Source organism: Centroberyx affinis, unplaced genomic scaffold (genome assembly GCF_046629955.1).
Source record: "Centroberyx affinis isolate AG114_WGS23_722 - 3 ecotype Tasmania unplaced genomic scaffold, CSIRO-AGI_Caff_v1 ptg000270l_1, whole genome shotgun sequence".
NCBI classification, from domain to species: domain Eukaryota; kingdom Metazoa; phylum Chordata; class Actinopteri; order Beryciformes; family Berycidae; genus Centroberyx; species Centroberyx affinis.
Genome location: NW_027278950.1, coordinates 588,717 through 613,027, shown reverse-complemented (window position 1 = coordinate 613,027; position 24,311 = coordinate 588,717). Strand labels below are relative to the sequence as shown.

Here is a 24,311-nt window from a genome sequence, read left to right as displayed (position 1 = left end):
CCTACCATCAGCTACAGGGCTATAGCTGATATCATCTTACATAAGCCCATATGGATAGAAATGTATGCAATGAAAAAACAAAACTTGCATTTACAACAGATGCGTCCCTAAAGTATTCTTTATTTTCCCTCTGGCTCTACGCGTTCGTCAATAAGGGCTTTATTTTGAAAGTTCTGACCGGAAGGTTTCCTGTTATTCTGTCTGACTTGACACTAGCGCCCTGAGCGACTCCAGCCAACCCGGAACTTTTGAGTCGACCAATCACTTCTGGAAACTTTTTGCAAGAAGCTTTCTCCGGTTGTCGAACAGCTCCAGAGTTTCTCCAAGATCAAATCTCTCCCAGGAATGATTTAGTTATTTTCTGGGGGGAAACAGACTGTAGCAAATGTTTCTCGGCCCGACTGCGGCGGTTTCTGCAGGACAGTAGCCCTCGACTTGTCTTTTCAAACCAGGTAGGACGCAGCCGAAGAAAAAGCACTGCAGCTGACTCTCACATTGCTTGTGGAAACTTATGTCGACTCGTATTTACTAGGTTGTGACAGTAGTCAGCCTCTTTTAAATAAATACTAACAGTTCTGTGACCTTTGTCTGCATGCATTTGCTTATTATATCTAAAACTGAGACTGGGGGTCGTGCAGCAGAATACTACTGTAGTTACTGTACTGTTACTGTTGCCTCTTTGGCTAGCTTATATGTGTAAAACAGCATCAAAGTATTGTAACAAACTGGTGTTTTTAAGCTACATTTCAGTTTGACGCTTTCATTTTCTCTCTAGAAGTTTCCCTCAATAAAAAAACACTAAAATCTTGTAACATTCCTATAGACACTTATAGTGAGTCTGTGCTACTCAGTACGGTGATTTTATTGTGACTTTATGGTATTTCTTCTTTTTTTTTTTTATCTCCTACGGTATCACTACAATATTCCTATAATAATGCTGTAGGAGTGTTTGAAATATGTTATTTTTCATTATGGCTGTTATTTGTGTGTGCGTGCGTGTGTGTATGTGCGCGCGCGCGTGTGTGTGTGTGAGGACAACTGCAATGGACAGTTTGCTTCCCGGGCACCCAGCAGCAGAATGTGAGGCCTATGGTCCCTGCTGGTACCAATGACAACAGACTTCAGTGTGTGTGAGTGTGAGTGTGTGTGTGTGTGCGCGCGCGGTGCCCTGTCAGGTTAGGAATTTCAGGCAGCTGAAAGCTTCCCCCTTCACACGTCCCCCAGAGAGAGAGAGAGAGAGAGAAAGGGGGAAGGAGAGAGAGAGAGAGAGAAAGACAAATAGAGAGAGAGAGAGAGGGAGAGAGGGGGGGGGGGGTCTGTGACTGTGACACACTTCTGAGTCTGCTGTGTAACAAAAGGTCTGGGCTGCTCGGTGTGTTGGGTTAGACCACAGAGGCTTAATGAAGCTAACAGCTCACAGAAGAGCAGGCACAGACAGCTGCTCAACATGCTGGACATTTGATTCTCTCCATCTTTTAAAGTGTAAGTTTTTAAAATTATGACCCCCCTCCCTGTCTAGAGTGTAGTTTGCAGTGTTGCTGTTGTATCTGAGAAGATGAGGGACCAAACCAGCTGTGTACAGTATATGACAGAGGTGAACTGACTCTAACATGAGTTTGCCTGTGTTGCAGCTGTTAATGTAATAATTTCCTATTAGTTAATGAGAAAAATGTTATTACATTAATGGTAGGTAAACTTTATTACATTAATGGGAAATGTATTATGTGAACAGGATTAGCACGCCATCAGCTCCAAAAGGTTATGTTAATAATAGTTAACCGTGTTAATGGGCATTACCACATTAACAGCTGTAACGCTCTGACTGCACTTCTGGTTAAATGCAGACAGACACAGACGGTGTAGTTTCACTTTCCACTTAGAGCTGCAACGATTAATCGATTAGTTGTCAACTATTAAATTAATCGGCAACTATTTTGATAATCGATTAATCGGTTTGAGTAGTTTTTTAAGAAAAATAAGTCAAAATTCTCTGATTCCAGCTTCTTAAATGTGAATATTTTCTGGTTTCTTTACTCCCCTTTGACAGTAAACTGAATATCTTTTGGTTGTGGGCAAAACAAGACATTTGAGGACGTCATCTTGGGCTTTGGGAAACACTGATCGATATTTTTCACCATTTTCTGACATTTTATAGGCCAAACAACTAATCGATTAATCGAGAAACTAATCAACAATGAAAATAATCATTAGTTGCAGCCCTATTCCACTTATTTCAGAGAGATCACAAACAGATGCAGACAGGTACGGACACACTCTGACACCCACTTTAGTGGTGAGAGGTGAACCGCTCCCTTCTACCTTCTGCTGAGATAAGAAAAGGAAACATCACATCTTTAACGTTCCTATTCATCAGCATCTTTTTCTCCTGAGACTCACAAGTTTGAAGGGTACAACAAAGTCTGTGGTGGGTTGAGAATAGTCTGACTCAAGAAATGCCACAACTTTAATAATAATCCACCTTGCTTCAGCAAACAAGTGAAAATGCCTTAGAGCAAGGTTTTTATTGATTCAACATCTTATTCCCCTTATTTCTCATAGTTATTTCTTGCAACAGGTCATATCACCAGCCAATGCAGTGAGATGATTTGACGTCGAACGCCGTGAAATAAGTTTGACAAGTCTGAATAAAAGTTACAGCCCTCGCTGAGCTTGTTATGCTTTTGCATTGAGGGAACGCACTGAGGCTCGAGGGACTAGATTAAGTTTATCCCTCGTCTTGTCGTAACGGAGCGAGAATGTCGGGGCAGGCGGAGCGCTACCCAGTCTTGCGTGAGTCCTGCGGCATGTAGGGACAGGTCGTGAACACGGAGGAAGAGCGGTGCTTTGTCACCAGCCCGGGGAAACACAGTCTCCTGGAAGTCTTCTGGACTCTTCTGACTGTTTTAGCTCTCAAATCTGACTGATCTGAGAGTAAAGTCTAGTGTTGTTTTCACCGAGCAGAACTGGTGTGCTCTACATTTGTCTATCAGTCCTTTTTTTCCCTCTCTTTCTGCTGAATGAGCTCATGCCTGGCTGGGTGTGAGCACAGTTGAAAGCCTGATGTGTGTCTCCTGTGGATAGACTCGACTACAGGAGCTGCGAAGTCTTCGTCTCAGGAAACCCAAATACATTTAAATTCTACCGTTTTACATTTTTTTGGCGTTTAGCTGATGCTTGTAATCCAGTGAGTGACTTATAATAAATGCTATCCTGGTACTGGGGAAGTCGGATATCTTCACTCGTACCCATCAAGTCCCACTTCTTGAATGCATCACTGTTCCATACCTGAGAGTGGCTGTTTTGAGAATTCAAAGTTAGTTCTGCTTTCTCTCATCAGAGGGTCCAAATAAATAAATCGATTCAGTTTCATTTTGCAAGGATAGGTCTTCTTCAATGTTTAGCACAGTATCAACCCACCAAGGGAGATAGATTGATTTGCATGTTCTCAGGCATGGCAAGCTTTTTTTTATTCTAAGAAATCAAAACCATCGTACAGCCCACAGACAGACACGCAGCTTAAACCCCCCAGGCAGTCTTTGTTCTTGCAGAGATATTACCTGCCATTACCAGGAGCTTTTCCTTGAATTCGCTGACTCATAAGCTGCCCTAGAACAAATCTACATTCCCCAAATCTCCTCAAGATTAAGACTGCAACACAGAGTGAGGAATTGTGTTGTTATTTGTTGGCTAAGTAGTGAAGTTGACCTTTGAAATCAGCACCGTGTCAGCACCTCAGGGCCAAACACGGCTTCCTCTCTAGGCCATCTAGGCCGCCGAAATGATCCAGAAACAAACTTCATGTGATTGTTTTTGCATCTTCATGTCAACTGAGACCTCGCGGTTTCAGCTTCCCATCCACAAATAATCCCTTTGAGCTTGTATGATAAATACTTGTGCGCTTGCCTTGGCCCTGACAAGTCTCAATCAATCGTGCTGTGGAAAGGTAGCCGTCCCAGTTTTTCCTTCTGGCTTTGATGGCGGTCTTTATCAGGAAAGGTGCTGCCTCAGGGGGAGGGAGGTGAGAAGACAGTAATGGTGTGGGGTTGTTTTGACAGGAGTATCACTTTGAAACCTGCAATAAAGTGCGAGAGCTTTCTTTTGAGAGCAGAGTGATTATACAAAGTATCCGAGAGGCTATACAGGGGGGGTTTTATTAATCGCACTGTGCACAAGCAGACATGAGCTCAGCCTCTTTTCTTTTTGTTTTGTTGTTTCATCATCAGCAACTCAGGCATATGCAGAAGAGTTTAGATCCAACTGTATTGTTTCCATGTGCTGAGAGAGTGAAGGAGACGGACAAGGAAGGGGGAGGGGAGGGGAGCACAACAAGAGCTTCTTCTGTGTCCTCTGGGAACACTATCTGAAGGCTGAGGAGGAAGTGTGTGTGTGTGTGGGTGCGCGCGCTTGTGTGTATGAGCAAGCGTTACACAGTAGGAAAGGGGGTAGTTGAGCAGAAGAGAGAGTGAAAGAATCATAGTGCCAGTTCAGTATCCTGATCTGCGCTACACAGAAACTGTTTCGGCCGTCTCAGCTTTACTCATTGCACTGTAAATACACTGCGAAAGAGGAACATGTCCCACAACTTCATTTTGAAAATGATAGTGATAGTGAGTCCTTCACTAGACAGCTGGGTGGGTAGTTCACTATATTTAAAATCACTAAAGAATAAAGAAAGAAAGAGAGAAATAAGAGAAATTTAATGTCACCCTGTCTTCATAAAACGACTCTTGGGATTTGTCGTCACCCCAGAAACAAACTTCATCCCATTTTTGGTTCTAATTTACCCATAGTTTTCACTAACCAGAAAAAGTTAACTCGGTTATCTTTGTGTCCTCTCTTTGGAAAGAGAGCCCAGCACTGATGAGGCACTTTCTGTTCACTCTTCCATCTCCTGCATCTTTACAGTGAGAGTGTCAAGAGCTGCCAAAATGCCTCAGCAGAAGGACATAGTGAAGATAGCCATCCAGATGCCTGGGGCGTACCCCCAGCTCATTCAACTGGACCAGGTAACACACGCACACACACGCGCGCACACACACACACACATACACACACACACAGGTAAAATTTGCCAGAAAGATTTGACTTTGGTGGATGAAGTGGTAAGGTTCACCCACCACAATTGCTGGTAACTTTTGAGACGATAACATCTTGGTCTTTGTTGGTGCATCTTCTCAAACTTTGTCCCTGCTGGCCACCGTGCCTCTGTCTGACTGTAAGCCAGTCAAATCAAAGCAGCACAGTGGCTCTGGCTCTACATAAAGCTTTATGAAATGTTTCACACAGTACCTGGTTCTGTACACAAAATAGCATTGAAAACCTTGAAGACCTATTTCTTTGGAAATATATTAATTGTTTTGGTAGGTGAGCCAAAAAGTTACTATAGGACACTGCTCATGTATTTATAGCATATACACTGATGTCCATACTTATGTGTGTTCCAAGGTGAAAAACCTACACAGACATAGACATACTCACATGCTCACATGGACTTTAAGCATTTCAGGTATTATATTGGAAAGCAAGATTGAGGAAGCAGTATAATTAAGCAGGTCATTTGTGGCTTTGGTTTTGGGGGCCAATAATCTGACTGACTCTTTGTTTCACTCTGAGCTGTTTCTGTGTCTCGAACAATAACAGAGACAACATGAGTGTGGTACGCTAAAGAAGATCAATGCTAAGGTCAATGCTGAAATGCTGACATCATTTTTAAGATAAGATAAGATAATCCTTTATTAATCCCACAACGGGGAAATTTATGGTGTCACAGCAGCAAAGGGGATAGTGCAAAAGCAAGTAAAAAAAAAGGCATCAGTAAAAGCAACATATAATAAATAAATAAATAAGTAAACAGTTATTATCACAATATTGCACATAAGGAAACACTGATATTGCACAGTTGGTATACATTCAATATTGCACATGAGTGAAATTGTCAGTCTTGGTGTGTGTGTGGTCTACTGGGAGCAGTGTTGGTTGTAAAGTCTGAGCAGCAGGAAGGAAGGACCTGCGGTACCTCTCTTTCACGCACCGCAGGTGAAGCAGCCTGTCACTGAAGGAGCTGCCCAGTGCTGTCAGAGTGTCCTGCATGGGGTGGGACATGTTCTCCATCAGGGATGACAGCTTAGTCATCATTCTCCTGTCTCCCACCACCTCCACTGGGTCAAGGGGGCATCCCAGGACAAAGCTGGCCTTCTTAACCAGTTTGTTAAGTTTCTTCCTGTCGGCAGTCGAGATGCTGCTGCCCCAGCAGACCACTCCATAAAAGATGGCTGATGCCACCACAGAGTCAAAGAAGGTCCTTAGGAGTGCCCCCTGCACTCCAAAGGACCTAAGCCTCCTCAGCAGATAGAGTCTGCTCTGGCCCTTCTTGTAAAGTGCATGTGTATTGTCCAGTCCAGTTTATTATTCAGGTGAACACCCAGGTACTTGTAAGACCTCACCATCTCAATGTCCATTCCCTGGATGTTCACTGGTACAGGAGGAGAGTGTTTGCTTCTGCGGAAGTCCACCACCAGCTCTTTGGTTTTCCCTGCATTGATCTGGAGGCGGTTTCGCAGGCACCACTCCACAAAGCACTGGGTCAGTTCTCTGTACTCCCTGTCGTCTCCATCTGTGATGAGGCCGACAATTGCGGAGTCGTCAGAGAACTTTTGCAGGTGGAAGTTGGCTGAGTTGTGTGTGAAGTCTGCAGTGTAGAGGGTGAAGAGGAAGGGAGCCAGGACTGTGCTCTGGGCCCCCGTGCTGCAGACAACCATGTCGGACTCACAGTCCCGTATCCTCACATACTGTGGTCGGTTGGTGAGGTAGTCCAGTATCCATGTTGTGAGGTGGTGGTCCACCCCTGTGCGCTCCAACTTGTCCCTCAGAAGCGTTGGCTGTATGGTATTGAAGGCACTGGAAGAATCAAAAAACATGATTCTCACAGTGCTCCCAGCCTTTTCCAGGTGAGAGAGTGATCTATGTAGGAGGTAGATGACAGCGTCATCCACCCCAATGCCAGGTTGATAGGTGAACTGTAGCGGGTCCATTGATGGACTCACCAGGGGGCGGAGATGGACAAGGACGAGCCTCTCCAAGGTCTTCATCAGGTGCGATGTCAGTGCCACCGGCCTGTAGCTGTTGAAGTTTTGTTACACAGAATATTAGTGCTGTGATGTTTTTGGGAAACTGGGTGGTGAGTGTGCTAAAGAAGGGCGGTTATCACCTCACCTCTTTACCAGTGTGGTTTGATACAGCTGCTGCAGCGGGAGAGATTTAAATTAGCCTAACAGCGTATCTGCCAAGTGTGAATATGATAAGTGTGCATGATGTCAATAGCTTTACATAGTTGGTAGAAGAGAAAGGGTGTGTTTATTTTGTTGTTGTAGTTGTTGCTCACACTGGTATTAGGAAGACTCTTTCAAGACAAAAAAGGTATTGCAGCCAACAATGTGATGTCAATAATGTGAAGGTTGTGAAGGTATTTTTTTTCTTATTGAGACCCACATTTTGAATCAAGTAATTGCTGGTCTGTTTGTTGATATTGTTGATATCACTCACTCTCTTCACATCACTCACATCACTTGGGAAGGTTTGATCCTAGAGAATGGCTTTAACAGGTACTTCCTGATTGTCTTGGTAGTTGTTTCATGTGTGGACATTACACAGACTTGAACAGTTGGAATAAGCAACACAACTGGAACTGGAAGAGCCACTTGACATGGTGCTTTTGGTTTTCAATGAGTCCATGTGCTTCAACTAATATTTTCATGGTGTCAAGATTGTATTGCAATGATCTTAAGCACACCGCTACAAATGAGCGTTAAAGATTGTTGTTTTGAATAGAAATGCTCATTCTCTCCTTTTAAAAGTTCTTGTTTTTTAATCCTTTAGTAGTGAAGTGGAGGTAAGCATACCGGTACATTATAACAATTCCCGTTGGCCCAGCAGAATCCATCAAAACCTCCTCATTGGCCCGGCTGTATTCACCGTAAACTTGTGATTGGTTGACCTCCTGAGCCACCACTAATAACAGGGCAGCCATTGGGTCTACCACAGAACCCGAAGACATTTGATTGGTTGACCGCTGGGCTGACCACTAATGGCAGGATAGCTGAGACTCAGACATGGAAGTAGTCTGGCTTTTATTTACGTACTAAGAGGGATGTGAGTAGCGAGGGAACATTGTTCAGCAGCAACAGAAAGCGTGGGGGAGCTCTAGGATTTCCTTTTCTCAGCAAACTGTATTTGCAGCCAAGGAGAATAGCTGTGGTGCTCTGATCCCATAACAGCATATCATTACACAAGTATGTATACAGTCCTGTAAGAGAAAATACTTTGATAGTAGAGTGTGCTAATTCCTGTTGTTATGACGTGCATGCATGCAGCAGGTGTGGGTTTTTCATGCAATGTGTGTGTGTGTGTGTTTGTGTCCACATGCGTGTCTAACTGCATCCTATTTTGTTGTGTCTCTGTGCAGAAAAAGCCACTCTCTGCTGTTATAAAGGAGGTCTGTGATGGGTAAGTAGATGAAGTGTGTGTGTGTGTGCGTGTGTGTGTGTAAGACAGGTTGTCTGTCTTGCTGCCTCTCTGCTTCTCTGTATGGTAATGTTTGGCATGGTTTATTCATTACATCGTATGTAATCCTCTGTATTAGTCAGTTGATATTTGTGTGTGTGTGTGTGTGTGTGTGTGTGTGTGTGTGTGTGTGTAGCTGGAATCTCCCAGGTCCTGATAACTATGCCTTGCAATATGCTGATGGAGTGCAGACATACATCACTGAATCGGTGAGTCACATCCATGTACAAATCGCCTTAGATCAGTGAATCAGTCCGGTAAATGTTTTAGCACATCTTAAAGACATTTATCTGCAGATCTGAGTCAGTTCTTTCTAAATGTTTCCATGTAAATCTCTCTTTAACGGTTCAAAGCCAGGAGTTTTTAGTGTTTTTTGTGTTTTCTACCTTGTAAAGTCAAAGAACTTGAAAGTACTTGAAACTCAATTAAAACTGTACGCTAACACTGCCTAAAGGCCCAGGTCATAACATGTGATTCATGCAATAGAAGTGTGTGAAAGAAAGAAAGGAAGAAAGAAAAGCAGCTGGAAATGCACTCAGCTGCCTGGTGTCAGGTGACCCTTTGCAAAGGTCCTACTGGAAGCCCCCCCCCCCTCTCTTATCTAGAGGTTAGGCTGGGGCTGTAGAGTCACTGTGATGCCATCAGATAGATTGATAGAAAGCTACTTCATCCCAGAGGGAATTTCAAATAAACAGCACAAAAATGGACCGCCATCAGACCGGTGAGACACACAGCAGGTATTAAGCGCTCGCGCAGTGGGTGCAGAGGTGCTGAGCTGCTGACTTTGAAGTTGGTGAAGTTGTTGTTAAACGCCGATGTTTCAGTTCAAGAGCAGCTTCTTGATGTGTGTGACGTGTGTGTGATGATCTCTCACAGAGACACTGGAGGAATCAGAAAGGATAGTCAGAAGGCTTCCTGGTGTGTCACGGCAACGGTGACATGGAATTGACTATTGGTAGCATTTAACTTAGAATTTCCAACCCATCTTTATCTTAAATGCTTAGCAAAATGATGCAGATAAAACCATTTAACCAATAGTTAAATTAAGTAATTTCTATCATATTATAATTTAGTGAAAGTCATCAAAGGTATACCAGCCAAATATTTTGTTATTCTATCCATTCACAGTGAAGGAGTCTCTTCCATTGAGTTTGTATTGGACCCCCAGTTCTGCTTGGCTGCAGTGATATTTTCTTTCAGTCTTGAGCCTCATCCAACCTCACTCTGTTTTTCTCTTTTTTCTCTCTCTCTCTGGCACTCACTTTCCTATGTCGCACCTATATAATGATTATATACTGTCTAAGCACTATGTGTGAGTAGTAATCAGTCTTAGTGTTTTTCTAGAGTTTGTAGGTGCCTATATTTGTCCCAGTGTGGTTTTGTGTTTGTGTTATTGTGCTGTTTATGTGTGTGCACAGGAGTCAACTGTCTACTTGTGGCCCACGTGTTTCTCTTCTCTGTGGTCTTTGTGTGTGTGTGTTTGTGTGTGTGTGTATTATTTCTATCTGTGTGTTTCATTGTCTACCCTGTGGTCTGTCTGTGATCGTGTGTGTCTATGTGTTTTGGTTCTGTTACTGTTTTTAAATCGTTTTTTCTCTGTGTGCGCGTGTTTGTGCACACATATGTGTTTGTTTGTGTGTTATAGAATCGCCTGGACATTAAGAACGGCTGCATTCTGCGTCTGACCAAGGCACCGGTGAGTCTGCATCTGCTAGGCTCTCAGCCATGCTCTCTTCTTTCACCTCCCTCTTCTCACATTCCTCCATCCCAGTCTCTCTCTTTCCCTCTTTCACTCTCATTGTCTATCTCACTCTCTCACTCCTTTACATTTGGCATGAGGCTTATATACTTCAGAGTGAGTTACAATATGCAGAAACGTTAGAATAAGTCAGCATTGATGTATCACCACTATTGCAAGTAGCTGAGTTGCAAAGAAGTGAAACAATACAATGTGAATAACTAGAAAAGGATAAAGCTGTCACTTTTCAACTGTCTATGTATCTCTAGTGTCTCTAATTCTGTCTCTCTATTGCTTATTGTTGTAATTCAGCTCCCAGGCAGTCATAAATTATGTCATAAATTTTCAGAAGATGCTAGACAAGTTTACTGCTAATATCTGTTGCTTTTCCACTTGGATATTGAGTACGGTGTGTGTGATTATGCATGCATCTCTGTCTCAGTCCATGTTTACATGTGGGCGTGGGTATGTTTCTCCTTGTGTATTTTGTTAATGCTGGTGAATGTAGGGCCGCTGTGCGGAGGACTTGTACAAGGGCATCCAGAGCTCGGACTCCGGCGTGCGCTGTGATTCGCTGAAGCAACTGGCCAGTGTTTCCACGGACGTGACCTTCGCTCAGGAGTTCATCAGCCGAGATGGACACGCCCTACTGGTCAAGATAGTAGAGGACGCTAACGAGTCAGTGCTCCTACTTGTCTGTCTGTGTGTTTGTGTGAGTGTGTGTGTGTGCAGAGGGAGAGTGTGTGTGTTTAGGCTTGTTCATACTCAGCCCCTAAGCAGTCCCTCTCAGTGTATTCATACCTGAGGATTTCTGTATGGACAGAGAGGGAGAGAGACTAACTATGGGTGAATATGTGCACATGTGAATATATGAATCCATATTTAAAATGAGGCAGAATAAGGAAGGAAGGAGAGTGTGTGCTGGAATGTGTGTGTGTGTGGGAAGGAGTGGGGGGTGCAGCAGAGCAGTGCATATTTTCCTCGGTTGCAGTGGAATGCTGTTGCTCAGATAGATACGGCTGGTACTGAGAGGTGAAGTGGCTGCTGCACATGTAGCAACATATCCTGCTAAACTAAGTCTGTATGGAGAAACAAGGATTGTGCCTGCTAAATAATTAAGGCAGACACTAGAAGACAGTCAGATTCTGTAGAAGGAGATGGTTTCCTCCCACTTGTTGGCAAGGCAGTGGGTCAGAGCCTCTCAATTCATTTTAGTTTAGTCCTTCACACCCACATTGTCCGTCTTGGTCATAAGTAACATTGACAGACTCATGCTGCAGCATGCAGGAGCAGCACAGCTGGCTGAATCATGGGAGTGTCAAGGAAATGACACGTTGTAAAACTCAGTTGAGGAACAGGTTTAATATAAGTAATATTTACACCTCAAGTTATCAGTAGTCGAGTCAGTAGTTGAGAATTACACTAAATCTGTGCTCTGGTTTCTCTGTGTGTGTGTTTGCATGCATAACTGGGTATTAGTACATGTGCTTGTCTGCATAGTATTTGTGTGTGTCTGTGTGTTCATAATATATCTTTGTGTGTGTGTGTCTGTCTCGGTCAGGGCTCCTGTGATCATGACCCACACTTTGACGGGCTTCATGGAACTGATGGATCATGGGATAGTTTCTTGGGAGAACCTCTCTTGTGTATTCATCAAGAAGGTATCTGTGCCTGTCTGTCCCTCTGTGTGTCCTCTGTCATATTCATCAACACTGCTTTTTTTCACTGACTTTGCCCCCCTTGTCTCTATCGTTTATCTCTCTCTCTCTCTCTCCTTCCATCCTTCTTTCCTTCTCTCCCTTCCTTCCTTCCCTCCTCTCCTCTCAGATTGCCAGTTTTGTCAATGCTAAGGTGGCAGATGCATCGATCCAGCAGGTGTCCCTGGACATCCTGGAGAGCATGGTGCTGAGCAGCCACAGCCTCTTCCTACAGGTCAAACAGGAAGTCACTCTGGAGAGGCTCATCGCTCACCTACAGGTGTAAGTAAACAAAGATATGGACTGGGTCATAGCAACCAGTCAGTGGTTGATTTAACACATAGGATGTGTTTAGCCACACTCATTAGATATAGGAATATTGTTTTCTTTAAAAGCATTAGGTGTATCATTTAAAGAAGATAAGCAAACAAGGAAGAGAAGATTGGCAGCTTCTATCGGCTTCTGTGTTTGCCCAGGTCAGATTTATTGGGAAATCTACTGTATTGCTTTATGGCACCAAGGTTAGTTAACTTTACAGTGCAAAACAGGAAGAGGCTACTGTTCTTCCAGCACAAAATGAGCTAAAGCTTTCAGAGTTTCTCACAATGGCAGATGGTGGAACGAGTAAAAGGGCGATGGAAAAATCACTTCGAAGACGTTTATCCTTTTCAATAAAGTGAAAGAGAAAACAAACACATGCAGAGTGACACCAGGGAGGAGGATGGGGGACAAGTACCAACATCCTCTTTGCGACAGGAAACATCGGTGTTTATGGGATATGTGGTCTTCATTTTGAGAAACAGTAGCACTAAAAATACCGCTGGCGTGAGATAGAGGCTGCCAATCGTCCACCATGGTCTCATTTGTTTTATGGTTATTATACCCAGGTATCACAATGATTTCCACAATGTTATATTGATTTTCACTTCCTTTTTTACCCAAAGCACTGCTTTAGCGCTGCTTTTTATATACAGCTGTGGAACATTATGCAGTCACTTTGTCTCACACACCCCTGTCTCTGTTCTCCCTTTCAGGACAAACCAGCAGATACAGACAAAAGCCATGGCCCTTCTCATGGCCTTACTACAGACAGCTGGAGATGCAGACAGACAGGTACAGCTTCAATCTGTTTCTGTCTTTCGAACATTCTCCCTGTCTTCCTGTCCTCAAGGCCTCACTAAAGACAGTCAAGGATGCAAAAGACAAATAGGTGTCTGTCTGTTTCACTGTCTTTCTGTCTATCTGTCTGTCCGTCTCACTCTGTCTGCTCCTCTTGGCTTTGCTGCAGACAAGCTTGAGACACAGACAGACAGATAGGTCTTTCTCTCGCTCTGCTCTGTTCCTGCCTCTCTCTCATTGTACGGAAACAGTTCCTTCTTTCAGCCCCCCCATCTCTTTTCTCTCACACACTCTCTCTGTCTCAGCTGTCTCTCTTTGTCCCACACACACACACTCTTTCTTTATCTCTTTCTTTCTCTCTCTATCCCTTTCTCTCCCACACACACATAGACACACTTCCTCACTTTTAGGTCAACAAATCCACGCCTCTTATCAGTCAGACCAATCCAAGAGCAAATCAGTCCCCAACAAAAGGAGGTTTGGTTGGAGATGTGTGTGCCAGTGAGTGCTGGTTTCGTCACAGAGGTCCCACACAGAATAACCCTCATCCCACCCACTAACCCGTTACTGACCGTACATCGCCACCCCATGTTAGAACTGTGTCATTGCACCACATTCTGCCAATAAATCACTGAGAACCAACTGTCTTTTACAATGTGACAAAAGTTCTCTGTTTGTCTTTTCCAGGAGCTGTTTGCATTCTTGACCAAGAAGAATCTCCGGCAGTACATTTATAAAGTAAATCATCTACTTATTTTAAGTTTAATTTGAGTAACTGGTGATTATCTTTCTAGGAGGGCAGAGGAGGGTGAAAGAAAGATATGTCATTCATAAATTCCAGTTATATTGTTAGGATATTTTAGTGCCCCTAACGTCATTCCTTACACTGTACCAAAGTATTAAGTGGTATAAACTATCTGTCATATTGTGGTTCTCTTTCTTCAGGACATTATTGATACATTTGGTTCATTACTGAATGATAAGGCTCACTACTGCTGCTACCTGTTGTAGTGGTTCACACAGCACTAATGTATGTAAACTAAGCACCTAATCGAACCCCAGATTCAAGATTATCCATAGCTCTGATTCAGTTGAAGATGTCGGTCTGTTGTTCCAAAACACACAGCTTCCAGTATCTCTAATCATCACTAATATTTCATGAAAGAAGACTTTGCCTGCTGCAGTTCTATACGTTCAATCATTACTCAAGAGATAGCTAATGTAACCATGTGCCGTTTCACTTCTACAGAATATCATCCATAGCTCTGGTTCGGTCGGGGATGAGATGGCCCACTACCTCTATGTGCTGCAGTCGGTCACCTTGAATCACCTGGAGCCTCGCATGAGGACGCCTCTCGACTGTTACAGCCAGGTGGGCCATGACGCTGCAACTGCTAAGTCAAATTAGACCAGTGGTGTAATTGTGTCGAAAACAATCCCCCCCCGCCCCCCGAATACAGCTTTCCAGAATACAGTAAAAGACTAAATCACTTTAACCAAAAAATTCTACGTGACAAACTATTGGCCTACGTTTTGAACACAAAACAGTTTTTTAATACCATCCTTTTCTCAATTAACTTGAATTTACTCAACTGTCTCTCCCTGTTCAGGTTCAGGCAGGTAGCGCTGTCAGCATAGCCAGGCTTCACTCATTTCTCTAGCGCTGGATTTTACATGAAGTAGATATGTAAAATCAGGTTTCATTATATTAATATAGACTAGGTCAAATGAACCATTAAAATCAGCAGACGAAGAATGTGTGTGACGGTGACTAAGATAGAAAATAAAGCTGTTTCTCTTATAACCTACTTAATCGTTTAAGTCCACTCAACATGCACACAACATCCAGTAAATGTCCATCTTTTACCTTATTCTTTGTCAATTTCCCCCCTCTCCCTCCAGGACCAGCGGGACATCCTTCATGGTTTGCGGCAGGCGGCGTTTGAGACGGAGAGCGAGAACAGCCTGAGCCACGAGAGACGACGCTCGCTCTGTGCCAAGGAGTTCAAGAAGTTGGGCTTCTCCGTAAGCCTCTACTCTTTAGTAGTTTCTATCTATCCATTTATTGTCATTATTGTTGTCAGTAATAGTATTAATATGAGGATAATAACAGGATTCATATTTCTATTTGTATCAGTGTGATTAGTGTTATCTTTGTTAATTTCCTTACAGAACAATAGTAACCCTGGTCAGGACTTGGTGCGAACCCCTCCTGGTCTTTTAGCACTGGACACCATGTTTTATTTTGCCTCACGCTATCCTGACGCCTACAGTAGGGTGAGCACTTTTTATATGTTGTTTATTCAATAATTTGAAGAGTTTAAAGTGTTAGTTAAGTTTAAAGTGATATTTCCATGACACAATATAACTTATATAACTTAACTATAACTAACCATAGCTTTGTAAGACTTTTTGGGCAGTAAACCGTCGGCAGTTGTTCTGGATGTGTATATTTACCACTTTTTTCTGACTGTCTTTATCTATAATCAAAAACAGGCAAAATCACTACATGAAAAATGTGACTGTAAATAAAAAAAAAAGCATAGAGCACTCGATCAAAGCAGTTCATTGTCGTTCTTATGTTATTCTTGTATTGATAGAATTTACAGTCCACAGCAATTGCATGACCACTGGGACAGTAAATACTGAATGAGCACACATATGAGGCTAACATGTTTAAAAGCTAGAAATGTTAAGTTAAAATCTGCTTTAACTTAGCTGTTTTTGTGACTTAAGTGTCATGGTTAGACTCACGTCTCTGTGTCATGCAATTTCATATCATGATGCAGTGTTTTTATCAGTCTGATAAAACACTGCATCATGACAGAGCCTTGACTTATAGAGGACAAATTATGGACTGTTGAGAGTTTTCATTTGGAATTTCTCTCCCTCCATCAGTTTGTGTTGGAGAACAGCAGTAGGGAGGATAAACACGAGTGTCCGTTTGCCAGGAGCAGCATCCAGCTCACGCTCATCCTGTGTGAAATCCTTCGCATCGGAGAGCCCCGTAAGTCCCCCTCCAACCTGCTAGTACAGCCTTTACCACAACTCCTGGAGAAACCCCTCCTATAACTGAGGATATTATGTTTCCTCCATCCCTTCCTCTGCGGCAGCCTCAGAGACCGGGTCAGACTACCACCCCATCTTCTTCAGCCAGGACCGGCTGATGGAGGAGCTTTTCTGTGTCTGTATCCAGCTGCTCAACAAGACGTGGAAGGAGATGAGAGCCACACAGGAGGACTTTGACAAGGTACCATAGCCTCGCATAGCATAGCATAGCATAGCGTGTCTTACTGCTCAGTACAGGACACCACAGACCTTGAAGGCCCCATGCAAGAGGATTTTGGCAGACTAGGAGAAACTTACACTCACCTCCTAATCGCTCTCTAACACAGACTGTGTTTCCTAAAGATGTCTTAGTTCATCTTAGTCCATTGGTGTACAATTCAACAAAATCATCTTTACACAAAGATGCTGTTGGGAAACCCATGTCTGGGGCAGGAGGACCAAGTTGAATTCCTTGTATGTGCAAACTTACATGGGCAATAAACCAAATCTGATTCTGACTAAGGAGTGATAGATGAGATTTGAACCAGGTATTCCATGTAGGAAACCAGAGAGACTTGGGAGACATTTCCCCCTTGCTAAGGGAGATATTTAGGCTTACACGGTCTCAGGCGTGCCGACTCTGCTACAATGGCAAATAACTGCTCAGTCATTGGTCCAGAATGTCACAGTGGCATGTCAACTGTCACGTTGTGTGTGTAAATGGATGACATGGGTATTTCAGATCTAAGCCTCCCCTGGCCAGAACAGGTCTGCCTCTTGCCAGCTACTAAACAAGGTCAAAACAAACCCTGTGGTGGAGCAATGCGGTGCTGCTCAGTACATAGACCTATTTGTGGTAGCCCACTGTAATTTCAGACAGGCCAGACCACAAATATGATTCCCCAAACTGATAAAATAATGTTAAAAGTGGTCATCCCTTGCATGCACACTTTTTCACATCTTTCCTCCATGCCGCTTGCCCATCTGGGCCTGCGACCATAAAAGCCACATAGGCCCCTGTTCGGACACAGATGGAACTGGTCAAGTGGCAGCCTTTTAAACAGGCTTTTAAAGTAGATTTGTGTTAGTTTTTAGTGTGCGGAAACACAGTAGCAACAATACCATGGTGACTTTCTATGGGTGCTTTCTTATGCTAACCACTCTCTGCCTCCCCCACAGACAGAATTTAGCACTCAGGAACACAGAGTGACCTTACAACCACAATGTTAGTCAGTTGTACTGGCACCATGGAACTAGTGTGAGTCAAGACTTCAGCAATGGGGTCAGGTCTGGGAAAAATATTGAAAAGCCTGTCTTCCTGAAAGGGAGAGCGGCGGAGCTTTTGTCTCGAGCAGCATTTCAGCCGTCATCAACAAAGTGCCCTCCCGGCGGTCATAAAACTCGGCGACCTTTCGACCTTTCGGGAGCGGGCCAGTGTCCTGAGCGCCGGGCCAGCAGACCGGCCTTTGTTTTCGCCCGCGGCCCCCTACCCAGGGTGCTTTGGGGCAAGGACAAAGGGGCATTAGGTGGACAAAGAGAAGCGTGGTGGGCGGCAGAAACAGAGGGAGAAGGAAACAAGGAAAACAATGCGCCTGGAGCATCAGCAATAATTGGACAACAACAGAGAAAACCTCTGGAAACAATATGAGAGAGAGAGAGAGAGAGAGTTGGATGGATGAAGGGAATGGGGGCAAGAGAAACCAAAGAGAGGGAAGAGAGTAATGAGGAGGGAGAGAGAGATCAGTTTTGTTGATTGGTTAGTTCGGTGGTTACATGAAATTATGGAATATTTGATATCGCAAACTTAGGTTTGGGAAGAGTACTCACTGCAGGAATTCAAAATGTTTTAGACTTCAGTTAGGCGGTCTGTTAAGAGGCTATGTTTAGCCGTCACTCATGTGCATATCTCTCACTCTCTCTCTCTCTCTCTCTCTCTACCCATCTCTCTCTGCTCTAATCTCCCTCCCTCCCTCCATCCCTCCCTCCATCCCTCCCTCCATCAAATCGCCCCCTGACTGTCATGTCAATTTTTGGCGCTAATTATTCCTTCGCTGCCTGCTGCTGGCAGCTGGTCTATGTTTGTCCACGCACGTGTGTGTTTGCGTGGGTCCTTACACCCCCTGTGATAACCGTCATCCACGCACACACACACACACACACACACACACACACACACACACACGATGCAGGGTTTTTAGGGAACAGGGACAGCTGCCAGTCACCATTCCTATTGGCTAGTTCAGCTAAATGACAGAGGGGCTGGACAGGGGTGTGTGTGTGTGTGAGAGACTATCAGGGTGTCTGTTTACAAAACACCCACAGGACTGCACCTCTCCTGTCATATAGGTGATCTCTCTCCCTCTCTCTCTCTGTCACTCTTCTCCTCTCTCCCTCACTTTCACTCCTCCTCATCCCTCTCTCGCTTCATTTGTGTTTCTTGACAACGGGTGGAATTCAGATTTGGATTGAAATATTTGTGGAAATAGAGTTGTGCTTGACGGACGAAAGATGGAGGTGAGATTTTTTTTTCTTACTTGCTTGGAATGTGTTCTTTTTTAATTTGTAATTGCTTAGTGAATTGAGCTTGGACAGCCCATGTCAATCAGTCCTTTTTACATCCATAGTTCCAGGCCAAGTTGTTAAAAATGTGACCACTTACAATAAAAAATATTACAAACACGAGACTTAACGTGACATAACACATGGTTGATGGGTGTGAAGTGACTGAGGCTGGTATCATGTGAAAGTTGCTGGACAGTGAGGTTATTTTGGCTCAGGGGGCTTGAGCAGGGTGTCACAATGTGAAACTCGAGTTGCCCGTTTTGTGTCGCTGCATTTTCACACAATATAGAGTGACAGTCTGGATTTCACTGCTGTCAGATGGATTGGGCTACACTTGTTCTCTGTGGTCGTAAGCTGCGGTCAGTTTGGTCACATTAAAGCCATTGTTGGATGGTGGGGAGGTGTTTGTGTCAGCCAAGGGGGTGCTGTACCCACCCCCCCCAACCCCCACCCCACATTCAAATCTAGCTAGGAAACTGTCTGAATTCTAGATAACTTGTATTATAGTAGGCCTATGTAGTTGTGTGGACACATCTCTTCTAACTGAACAGATCTGTACTGAATTGGTCTAGTTACATGTTAGTTACTAATTAGTTGCTCAAACTGTGTGTGAACAGGAATGATCTAGGTCAGCAGTGCCATTTGTGTGTGAGAGAGTAAGACAATTAGCTGGCATTGGCTTGGTGGAAGCGCTATAGATTTTTATATAGATTTTCCACAATTTACAACCGTGGCCCTGATACTAAAGGGAGCTATAGATTTTACACACACGCAGGCACACAGCTTGACCAAATGCCCTGAGCTCTTGGTTTGGGGTGACCAGGGTCACCCTCTGTCTCTCTGTGTAAGCTTCACTCTAACAAGTCATGCAGAACACACACACACACACGCAGACACACACAGTGGCACAACAGATATGCTAATATTCTCTACATGTAAACAGCCTGGACAATAGGGTCAAAGGTCATGATTAGGGGTTAGATTCATATCAACAAAAATGTTACTCATATACACTAGTAAACAATATAAAATGCACTTGTACTGACTGTGAGCAAATTAAAACAAACTGGCTGCTGATTGGCTGCCTGTAACGCTGCTCTACACAAAGTGGTAACATCTAAGCTTCTGTAAACCTTTCCTGCTGTCTCTCTGCTGCCTGAATAATTGACTAGTTTAAGTTAGTTGAAATTTAATGTGTGAGATACAGCAACTTTGAGGTCACCAAAAAGAAAAAAAATGAAGACCAAGACTGCTCTAGTCTCTTTACTGGATGTTTCACACAGTACCTGATTCAATGTATGACATAGCTTTGAAAACGGGTAGAGTGACATATTTCTATGAAAAATGTATATTAATCATTTTGGTCGGTAAAAATGATTCTTGGCAGGTACCTTTTTCTTAGTTTACCAGCCCTTGGTGGGTGAGCCAAAACATTTATTTTGGACATTTCAGAGGTTAAAGCAGTCAATTGTTCCCAGTGTGATGAGACTTTCTACGTGAGCCGTGTCCTGATTTCTGCACTTGTAGTGATACAACCTTTCACTGATGAAAGAATCTCCCACCGTGGGATCCATTAAGTACTGCTACTAGTAGCACTACTATTCTCCAGAGTAATTGTAAGAGAATAGGTACAACAAAACTCATAGTTCTCTCACTGTCATTTCCAATTCATTCATTCAGTCCATCCTGCTAGCCTGCTGCTCCACATCCCCCATGGGAGCAGATAACTAGGACTCTCTGGAGCTCTTTAAAAACAAAATCCCTAACTCCCTGGGAAAATGTGACATAAGTACAGATGACCAAAATGTTGTCCATCTGGAGCTAGGTATAACTCTTGTCTTTGTCTCTCTGTCTCCGTCCGTCCTTCCCCAGGTGATGCAGGTGGTGAGGGAGCAGATCACCAGGACGTTGTCCAGTAAGCCGACCTCCCTGGAGCTCTTCAAGAACAAGGTCAACGCTCTCAACTACAGCGAGATCCTCAAGCTGCGACAGACAGAGCGGCTGCACCAGGAAGAGACTCTCGCTCCGCCCGTACTGTGAGTAGCAGGATTCACACATCCACCTCTCTGTACAAGTCATTTAGTCTCATATCAAGTCTTAAAAATCTTCCTTTTCTTAAAAGAAGAGATAGATTCTGCCAATGCAGGTGAGGTAATTCCAGTGGTTTTCAGTGCAGTTTCAAGTGTAAGAGTAAGGCTAATCAAGAAAATGATGCTTGAGTCAAGAAACTTCTTGAAAAAAGCTAATTTGCTTTGGAAACAATTGGAATTATCATCATTTAAAACAGTGGAACAACATGGCATCTGCAGCACAACCTGATCAAACTGTTCTATCGACGACTCTGGTCCAGGTAGTTTCCACCCCTATGGAACCAGCTGACAAGCCAGTAGCCACTGTCCTCTACTGTGGCTCTATTTGTTACCAAACAACAAGTGTGACCGTGTGCTGCTGCCACATTAGGGGCCAACCAGCCATGTGGGGTTTATTCTTGTCTGTACTGTACTGTACTGATCCCTATTCGATTTCCCATCAAAAAATGATGAAGACAGGATTGAAAAACTGTGGTCCTGTCAGCTGATGTTGGCCTTTATTGGTTTATGTGGTGATTTGTGATGTGTTTTACTGTGCTTTTATGTCATGTGATTTGTGTTGTGTTTTTATTATGGTTTTATTGTTGGTTTGTAAACCCTTTCTGCAAACCAAAGTTCGCTTTTCAGGACAATAAAGTTTAAGAGTTTGAATGACAAAGAGGATGAAAAACATGTGTGACAAAGCGTGCTGTTAGATATTCTTTGAACAGGGATGAATGTCTTCTAGGCTACAACACACATACGTTTCGCTGAATAACTCTGTGTGTGTGTGTGTGTGTGTGTGTTTCCCTCCAGTGAACTCAAAGAGCGTCTGAAGCCGGAGCTGCTTGAGCTGATCCGCCAGCAGAGACTCAACAGGCTGTGTCAAGGCACTCTGTTCAGAAAGATCAGCAGTCGACGCAGACAGGGTGAGACGCACGCGCACACACACACACACACACACACACACACACACACACACACACACACAGGAAAAGGACTGTACACTGTGCCTTGTCTCACTAACCTTGGTCTGTGATTGGTTTGTTGTTGCCAGATAAACTGTGGTACTGTCGGTTGTCGCCCAATCACAAAGTGCTTCACTACGGCGATGTGGAGGAAGACATGGACAATCCACCAATAGAAACGCTGCAAGAGAAGAGTGAGTATTATAGTATATGGATAGTAAAGAATTAAACTTAACATTTTTATCTTCTCTGTTCAGTACTCTTATTCTCCTCTCTCGTCCTCTTCTTCAGTTCCAGTAGCAGATATCAAAGCCTTGCTGACAGGGAAAGACTGTCCTCACATGAAGGAGAACAAAGGCAAACAGACCAAGGTCAGCGCTTATTATCTACTAAAGTCATGGTTATCTTCACCCTCCACTGCTAGAAATTACATGTCTTAACAGTCTAAATGTGTCTGTAGGAAGTGTTGGACCTGGCATTCAGCATCACGTATGATGTAGAAGAGTACAGTCTGAATTTCATCGCCTCCTCCAGAACTGATGTGAGTCAGATGCGAGATGTGAGAATCTGATGTAAATGTTTGAGTATATCCAACATACTTACACCTCCCTCTCCCTCGTCCCTCCGTCTCCCAGTTCTGCCTGTGGACAGACGGACTGAGCGTGCTCCTGGGGCGGGACATGAGCAGCGAATCGATGCGCAGCGAGCTGGAGATCCTCCTCTCCATGGAGATTAAGCTCCGCCTCCTGGACCTGGAGAACGTTCCCATCCCGGACAACGCGCCGCCCGTCCCCAAGCCGCCCAGCAACTACAACTTCTGCTACGACTTCAGCCAGGCCGAGCAGTAGTGTGTGTGTGTGTGTGTGTGTATATATAAGTGTGTGTGTGTGTACATGTTCGCATTAAGAGAGGTGTGTGTGTGTGTGGTGAGATCTGACCTGTGCATCCATGCACTTATTCCTATAACAGATTTATAACCATGGTAATGGATTTATGTGGCCTGTTTTTATAAGTCCGACATCCAAGTGAAACGAGGAAGTGATGAAACTCTTGGAAATGGTTTCTCTCTATTGAACAACAATCATTCAAGGTCTGAGTTGCTACCAAAAAGATAATTGACTGTACTGATGCTGCAGAGTATCACTCCTCCTCTGTGATCAGAAGCAAAGGCCTTGCAGAAATGTTTCAGTTCAGTATCTGTCGTTCCTCTTCCCTCCTTTCCACTCATCGTTCCTCCTCATTCCACAAGTCTTTAGCTCTCTGGAAACTTGGAAAACTGCAATACTTGATCCCATACAACACAGCAGATCTACTCCAGTAATGGTACTTTGAGACCGTTTTGTAATCATTTTGATATTTCTAAATATATATGAAATTATATACAATATATGGAATATTCCTGTGTGCATGTTAATTAGTGTAGCTGGTTATTGCTGGTTGAGGCTCTCAAGCTGAGATGATCTGTCGCACAAGAAAGGTCAGCTGCTTCTGGTGTTAATATCAATAACTGATCTTAAAGCGTTCAGCTTTTGTTTGGTTCTTTCCATTCAGTTTTGTCAAATTCTGCTCTATTTTTAGTCGCTCCATTTTTATCGATCACAGGTTTGAGTGTGTTTCCAGCCATTAACTGGACCACACTGGGTTCCCGATTTGGCTTGACAAGAGGTAGCTTTAAATAATCATCTTTGAGGTACGATATGGTACGCGTTAGTCCTCATTATCAACATATTAAGGAGAAATATATTTTTATGTTGTGTCCGTGGTATGGATCCCCTGTTGCTCAAGAATGATTGATTGCTCTGGAGCATATATGCTCCCAAAGGTCCATATGAATTTCAGTCTGTTAGGAAATGTTATAATGTTGTTGTTTTTGCGGTACCTGGGTATTTAGCCTTCTGACAGTGTGAATGATGCAGACCTGCGTTATGAACCAACCTGGCATTTTGTTTTGTTTTTTACTGTAAAACAGTAGGACCAGTAATAGGCAATATCAACTGTGCCACAGTAGGCACAGTAAAGTCTAAACTAGTTTTTGAAAACTTGTAACAAGTTTTGTATTATACCAACAATCATCCCTGTAAATCTGTCTTGTAGGCAATCAGTGACCTTTAGATTTCTCTGAGCAGACTTGGATCAAATCCTGAATTAATTCTGAAGTGGATGAATTTTATTCTGGAAATATGAATTACTCTTGCATGGTGAGATGGAGCGTATACACACTCCCACCCATCTGGCATTCAGTGCTGATGCAAATACTCTAATTGAAAGGATTTTAATCAAGAATTGGCCTAGGTCTATATCAGAGAGTGTGTGAGTATTTATTGGGCACCATCTTCATATGATTTGGGTGATTTCAATACATATCGCAGTCATGACTGTCCACTACAGTGCATTCCTGACTTAACACACACCGCTCTGTTAATATTCCCTTTGAATCATGTGCTTCGCAACCAAGATGGGTGAATTGACATAAATAAAGACAGTTTGATTTATACTGAAGCAATGCATTTGTGTGTTTTTTTCACAGACAATCCAAAGCAGAAGGATAAGA

At 43.5% G+C, this 24,311-nt stretch overlaps 1 protein-coding gene across 2 annotated transcripts; it reads left to right on the top strand.

The window, feature by feature from the left end:
• Positions 1-276: 276 nt before the first annotated feature.
• elmo3 (engulfment and cell motility 3) lies at positions 277-24,252 on the top strand. Of its 2 annotated transcripts, XM_071547283.1 has the most exons (21): positions 277-452; positions 4,906-5,006; positions 8,462-8,502; positions 8,696-8,768; positions 10,205-10,255; positions 10,806-10,975; positions 11,859-11,958; positions 12,125-12,276; positions 13,029-13,107; positions 13,801-13,851; positions 14,363-14,485; positions 15,016-15,138; positions 15,286-15,390; positions 16,012-16,120; positions 16,227-16,363; positions 20,596-20,759; positions 21,609-21,721; positions 21,850-21,954; positions 22,052-22,131; positions 22,221-22,301; positions 22,396-24,252. In XM_071547283.1, exons 2-21 carry the CDS (start codon positions 4,929-4,931, stop codon positions 22,606-22,608), a joined length of 2,148 nt encoding a protein of 715 aa, XP_071403384.1. In that variant the 5' UTR covers positions 277-452; positions 4,906-4,928; the 3' UTR covers positions 22,609-24,252. The 2 variants fall into 2 exon arrangements, with proteins under 2 accessions (XP_071403384.1, XP_071403385.1); XM_071547284.1 differs by lacking the exons at positions 277-452; positions 4,906-5,006; positions 8,462-8,502; ... (10 more) ...; positions 16,012-16,120; positions 16,227-16,363 and adding an exon at positions 18,552-18,675.
• The last annotated feature ends 59 nt before the right edge of the window (positions 24,253-24,311 follow it).

Excerpts from the sequence above, each read along its gene's own strand:
- elmo3 (XM_071547283.1), top strand. The coding sequence starts at position 4,929 with ATGCCTCAGCAGAAGGACATAGTGAAGATAGCCATCCAGATGCCTGGG. Across the intron at positions 14,486-15,015 it reads CTCTCGACTGTTACAGCCAG|GACCAGCGGGACATCCTTCA; the intron begins GTGGGCCATGAC and ends CTCTCCCTCCAG. Across the intron at positions 20,760-21,608 it reads ACTCTCGCTCCGCCCGTACT|TGAACTCAAAGAGCGTCTGA; the intron begins GTGAGTAGCAGG and ends GTTTCCCTCCAG.